At 38.2% G+C, this 6,999-nt stretch overlaps 1 protein-coding gene across 1 annotated transcript; it reads left to right on the plus strand.

Annotated features, from left to right (window-relative positions):
• Positions 1 to 5,288: 5,288 nt before the first annotated feature.
• On the plus strand, positions 5,289 to 6,519 carry LOC108361413 (uncharacterized). Its single transcript, XM_017614027.1, has 2 exons — positions 5,289 to 5,843; positions 6,415 to 6,519. The coding sequence occupies exons 1-2, from the start codon at positions 5,289 to 5,291 to the stop codon at positions 6,517 to 6,519; spliced, it is 660 nt and encodes a 219-aa protein (XP_017469516.1).
• Positions 6,520 to 6,999: the final 480 nt, after the last annotated feature.

Genomic DNA, 6,999 nt, shown 5'->3' on the forward strand with positions numbered 1-6,999 from the left:
AGTGGTGTCACACTCCTTAAGCCGGGAAAGCCTGCCAATAAAGTGGAGTCTCATCGACCGGGGCCTTGCAACCCCCTAATACATGTACTAACTGTCCCCAGCGAAGGTACAATAAGGAAGAAAAGTACACAGAAGCACCCCAGCTCTTAACACTATAAATAACGATATAATTCGTGGACATAACTGCATCTGCCTTTGCAAAGAACCATTCTTCCAGCGTAGGACTTGTCGAAAACTTTCAACATCGTTTGTAACTTAGCGCTAATAGAATACTTTGAGTTCTCCTCTCCTCTACAGAGACTTAAACGGTGGGCGGCTAATCAGCGAAGGGTTTGACAACGGTGAGTAACTTGACGTGATAAAATATCGAAAAAAAAATTAATAGCGGATTCTGTAGAATGTAAATTCTCCACTAAATGTATATGTCGAAGTTTTTCCAGCCACTAAATCTCATATGCTGTCGATTGTCCGATCTGGCTTCCCCACAATGCGGAAATCCCCGACAACTGTTTTGATAGCAGAGGTAACCTACAAACCACTGGAAACAAGAAGAAAACTTTCGAGTTTACTTCTCATAGTTTGACATCTTTTGTCGCGCATACAACCGCAAAGTAAATAGCGTGACAAATTCCTTAAGTCGGTCAGCAGTAGCACTTGGGGATTGACAGGTTAAAAAAATAGAAGCTAGTCAGCCTAAAATCTTCAGGTAATACATATCCTGAAGAGGCCGCTAAACTGTTCCTTGTTACTGAAAATTGGTTGGAGTGGCACTGATGGAACACCCCCCATATTTTTTATTCGAGAAGGAGGAGAAGGTTTGCTCGCTCAAACGAACTTTCCATAATTTTAAAGAATACATAAAAAACTACAGGACTTCTCTTTTAACTCGCAACTTTATAGGCTATCTAGCTAATCGAAACAACGAAAATGAGAATCTTATAAGGCTGTCAATTAACCGTGAAACATTTTATATGTGTTATCTCGCCATCTTGTCATCCCTTGCCGTGCGTCCTACTGCAGGCTACAAAGCGGGAAACCTTAGCGGCGGCAGTCTTGGCCATTACTAGCAAGCCAAACTTACCTTTTGCAAATGGGCTTAGCTAGAACGGTTTGATATTCACGAATTAACAAAATATCCAAACTAATGATTCATTCTGAGAGGGAAAATTTACTTGCTGAGAGAGGCCAGGAAAATGCAGAAATATCTGTGCATGCATATTTGTATGTATTTGTTTGCTCCTAGACGCAAAATATTACGCGGCGAACTAAAGCGGAAGCGAATGCGAGGAGATTCCCGATGTAACGAAATATCCCACCAACTGAATCCGTACCAAATGCCAACAAATGAGTAAATGTGATACAATTGTGCAAATGAATGTCATTATTATGCAATAAACCATACTCGCGCCTACGCTGAGACAGTACAAAAAAATAATTGAAAACAGCAGGCAGCACTCTGCATGCCACCATCTCATTTTTGCAATTAAGCACACAAACTCGGAAAACAAACACATAAATACATAAAAGAGTTTAAATACAATGCATACAAATAAATGAAATTGCAACGCGGCGCCCATAAGTATGCTACACTTACTCACACTTACTCACAAGCGCCTACCCAACGCCGAAAAGTTTCAAGTGGAGTGCCAGTTAAAGTGAATAAATGAGCGGTTGTTTGCGCGGGTGTGTGTGTGTGTGTGTGTGTGTGAAGCGCGTTGCATTGCCGTTAGTTCGCGTCTGTTGGCTTGCCAATGATGGCTGCCGCAATTATTCTTAATTTCCGCATATGAAAAATGATCTCGTTAACAATTGTATGGCTGCATAAAAACTCTCACAAACACACACACACACATACACGGTGCGTTCAAATGTATGCTTGCAACTGTGTGCATTGTCGCCTAAAAGTCTGCTTTGGGGTGTGTTTTAAAATAATGAGTGCGCGCGTTGCCATGAAACTGCGAAGTTGTAGGATGCAGTGCACTGATACGGCAATAAGCCGAAGAAGATACAGTTGGTGATTGTTGTTGTTGTTGTTTGTATGAGTGTATGTTTGATTGCACGACTGCTTCTTGATGGAAAATGTGCAAGTTTCGCGCAACAGAAATTAATTTGAAATTGATATTACAGTTGATGTTGGTTTATTGCAACGGCAGCAGCAACAGTGACAGCAACATTGCAACAGCACCAGTAGGTACTGCAAATACATAAGTGAAGATATGTATGAAGTTTTTCTTTACTTCAGATACACTCAAAGTTTCATTGTCGCTGCCAACTCGCAACGCCGTCTGTCCGTAATATTTCATCGCCTTGGCATCGCCGAGACACACACACTCCGGCAAGAAGAATGCATTATCGAGTAGGCTGTTAGTGTCACTATTGCAGTTGTTGTATGTAGTTCAAATAAAAGTTTGTTTTTATAAGTTGCAAGTTTATGTTTCATGTGGCGCAAGCATTTGCCACTGCAGTTCTTACATTTTACTTAGCATAAATTTTTTATGTGGCATTCATATGGAGAAAGAAATCACTTCTTCTTTTTTTTGTTTTTTTGAATGCAATTTCATTGCCAAAGTTGCGCAAGCCAAAAGTATTCATTGATTTTTTAACCTCTTGGGCGGTCGTCTTTGCGAAATTTCACGCGCTATTAGGAACACAATAAACTATTAAAAATTTAATAAGATTTTCAATTGAATGATAAATTAGGAACGACAAAGGTTATGAATGAGTATAAAAGGAAAATGTTTTTAAAGTAAAAGTAGGTACATATGTATCTAGTGACATACATACTTATGTACACTAGAATAAAAGAAAACCGCCCATCTCGTATTTCCAAAATCCCCTGTGAAATTTTTTGCGGATTTATTTTAGTATTTATACGTCGCTAATTTCTATTTGCCATATACAAAACACAGACAAAAGTTTGTTTCATAACTCGTTTTTAAGTTAACATATAGGGGTTAGCGATATACATATTTGAAGGAAATTGTGGAAGGAATGAGGCGCCGCTACCAGGGTGTGAAAAACTTATTTATTTTTATCGGCAAAATGTGTGTGTGTGTTTATGTGAATAAAATGCGATATGAATTATCTATGTCAAACTTATTATATACTCAACTTTTTGTCGAGTGTGTGCGATTTAAAAAATTAAAGTTTGTCTTTATTTTGTATGTAGAACAATAGGGCTGCACTATAAAAGATTTAGATATTATTCTCTTTTTAGTAACCACCCTAATGTAATATCTATTGTAAGCTACTCTGCCAAATAAAGCTTTTTCGCGATTTCTAAGAAAACGGCTTTTATGTACTTATGTAAGTTATCTTGAGACCGCCAGTATTGAACTACATAACTACATATTTACCGTTTGCAGGGCAGAACTAAATAATAAACAACACGCTTTTTACAACTTTTTTGCTGCAAAGGTTGGTCGTTTTAACTTTTGAAATTAGTTAATTCATACATGCGAATTAAAAAAAAGAAGATATTAAAGCTTTTTTAAAAAAACCACAAATGATGTTGGACCCTTCGATAGGCAAAGGTCAAGAATTTTTTAGTATAGCAAATTGACATAAATACAATAGACGATGTGTAGTTGTCCACAGGTTAACATTTTGAAAAAGTTGGGCCAGTTTCTCAATCTCTGGTTAACACTAGCTGCAGGTTAAAAATCGTTATCGACGTGATTGACTCCTTTACATATAAAAAGGGGGCGATAACGATGTTTAACCTATAGTCAGTGTTAACCAGACTTTGACAAACTGGCCCTAAAAGGAGTTTTCAGTAAAAATCTCAAATAAAATTGGTACTCGAATCTTTGAACTAGGGCTTTCACACGCAACTTCTGTTTGTTTTGTGTGACGTGTACACAACTTTTTATATCAATTAAATTAAAATTTATCAACAACAGACTATCTGCGTCCATGGTTTTGTATGCAAACTTTTTGTTGATGCATAAAAAGCGCCACTAAGTCACTCGCAATTTACGCAGAAATAAAACTACTTTTGACAACAAAGCAAAATATTGGAACTGGCTACTCTTTTTGCCACATTTGCGCCCCTTTTCACGTTCAATTAGTAGCTGTCTGCGCGGAAATCACTTTCGCTGTCTGGCTAGCTGCCCATTTGTGCACAAACACATACACACGCTTACACATATGATCGATTTATTTGTACTTTTTTGCGTACATATTTGCTAAATGCCTTGGACTGCAAAAAATTTTGTTGAATATTTGCTTTTGGTTGTTCAATGGGACCAATCGCTTACAAATCTACAAACATATGCACGAGCATATTTGTACATACATACATATGTACATACGTAGGCGTAAAAAAATGCGCGAGTAGAAAGTGCACAATTTAGCAAAAGCGTATGAGTGAGGTGGCTAGTTGGTTTAGGTGCCTGTGTTGACTGCTTGTTTGACAGCGCCAATTCGTTGCCAGCTACCCAAAAAAAAAAAAAGTACAAACGCGAAAGTGTTTGCGCTTCCCATCGCTTGTTTGTCGACATTGTTGTACGGCAAATTTTGTTGTTTTAACCGGCTGATGCACCAACTGCACCGACTACCACGTGGCATTGCATTTTTTTCTGAGTGAAAAGAGAAGTGGCTTTTTTTCAAAGTTTATTTGACAATAAAAAATACATTTATGATTTCTGTTTTTTACTTTTTCAGGGTCTATGCGATTTTAGTCGCTTTTCGGGTTGTTATTTCCCTAGCTCATTGAAATGTCCACAGCTGCCCGCTGCCACTTTGTACGAAGGCCGTAAGTACTCATGTAAATAATTGCTTTGACGACCCTAACGATGTTCGAGATTCGAAGCTGGAGTGGGCCAAATCAATTTGGATTTTCGATGGAAGCAAAAAATAAAAAATAATAAAAAACTCCGAAATGAAAGTAAAACTGCTGTAGACATTTAAACCGTCAATACTTCACAAAGTTTGCCCAAAACAGAAACAAAATGTGTGCTTAAGTATGCAACAACAATCAACTGAAATGTGGCATTTGTTTGCGTAAAAATTAACAGCTAACCAAGCACTAAAATATGCTTTGTGAAAACACAATAACAAAGTCAAACGCTTGTTGTTAGGTTCCACTCCCCGTGCGGACAACGAAAACTCAAAAATGTATAAACCCATATTTGCCACTTTTACTTGCCATTTGGAATAAAAGCAAAAGCTCCGCTGTTATTCGCAGACAAAAGCGGAGATACGCACACGCTACACTGAAGCTCATGAAGCACATACTCGATTAAGCTGCAACTCTGATCCCACTTCATCTACAACGCCCCACAGCCATGCACTTCAGCACCTTCGCATCAGTCATTCTTATCGCCGCCAGCTTGGCCGCCTTAACAACTACCACCACTGCCGATTTGCAATCCGATCTACGTGATTTCCAAGCGCTGATACCACGTCGCCGCATCGGTTACATTGCCGCCCGTCATTACATTGTCGATGCGCGCTTCCGCAGCGCTTTGGCATTTATAAGCAGCCCAGAATTCCCACACACTTGGCAGCAGATACGAAACACTAGCGAATTTGCAGAGCTTGTCGGATTTTTGCAACGCCATGGTGGCAACGGCGTGGATGCTGAAGGTGGCTTCGATGTTACCACCATCATTGATCGCATACCGAATCAGCTGCGTGCCTTCAATATTCCTTCTAAGGTGCCGGTGAGCATGATGTTCCAGCGCACGGTCTCCGATTTTCTCAGCGATGTGGTGCGTGATTTGCCACGCGCACGTATCGCCAGCCTAATGACACGCAAGGTGCAGGAGGGTGGGGAATTTTCACAGCTCTATAAAGCTTTGAGGAGTACAGAATTCAAGGAGCTGCTGCAAAGTACGCGGGTGAGTAGGAATGCTGAAAATCTAAGTTGGAGTACAGACTCAGTCACAGGGCGCAGGTCCAATAGTAAATTAGAACCTAGAAGTTTTACCGTTAGCATTGCCGTAATCATTAATATTTCTGTTATCTACCATTATTATAGCCATTACCCTTACTAGTAATATTTCCATTACCATTGAAATTACCATTACCGCTACCATGACCATAGCCATTACCATTACCATTGATTTTACTTTTACCATTACTATTACTATTACCATTACAATTACTATTACCATTGCAATTACTATTACCATTACAATTACTATTATCACAACTACTACCACTACCATTGCCTTTACACTTACCACCACCATGAGCATTATCATTACCATTGCCATTATAATTACAATTACCTTTACCGTTACCATTAGCACAAACATTACCTTCACCACTAGCATTACTCTTACGATTGCGACTACCGCTACTATTGCAATTTTCATTACCATTACCATTAATATTACCTATTTTTATTAACAGAAAAAAAATTGTGTTCTTCTTTCCCACATACTAAATATATGTATGTATTTACAGAAATCATGTAACCTGGCGGCGCCAATTCAAAAGCTCAATCAAAACTTTGTTGACGTAGACAACCTTATTTCTATTGGATTCAATGTTCTCAGCTGGGGTCCATAGTCAAATTTAAAATACTCTGCTTAATACCGTAAATTTGAAGGAAATAAGACAAGATTAATTATTAAAATTTAATATTTAAGATTAACCCTTTTTATGGCTCTGGTGAAAAGATGCACGCAAATATAAAATTCAAAAAGATGTTGGATGATAAAATATTCATTACTTTGTGTTTTTAACACCTTAAATGGATATTTTTTTGTTTTCTATTTATTTCACACATTTTTGTTTGTTTTATTTTTCATACACATCAGTCGTCAAAGGATACCATCTTTTTTAGCTAATACAAAAAAGAGTAGCAAAAAAGCGAGATAAAAATCGTATGCTATCATAGCGTTTCACACCTCTTCCGGAAACCACAAGTTAAATACGGCTGAGTAGGGCGAATAACAAGAAAAGGAGATAACAAAAAAAAAATGGAAAATTACCTTAAGAGGTTTTTAATTTTGTCTACACGAAAGAATGGGTGCTCAGAGCAAAAAG

The sequence above is a fragment of the Rhagoletis zephyria genome, unplaced genomic scaffold (genome assembly GCF_001687245.7).
Source record: "Rhagoletis zephyria isolate East Lansing unplaced genomic scaffold, Rhagoletis_zephyria_1.1 Rzeph_scaffold_00018, whole genome shotgun sequence".
NCBI classification, from domain to species: domain Eukaryota; kingdom Metazoa; phylum Arthropoda; class Insecta; order Diptera; family Tephritidae; genus Rhagoletis; species Rhagoletis zephyria.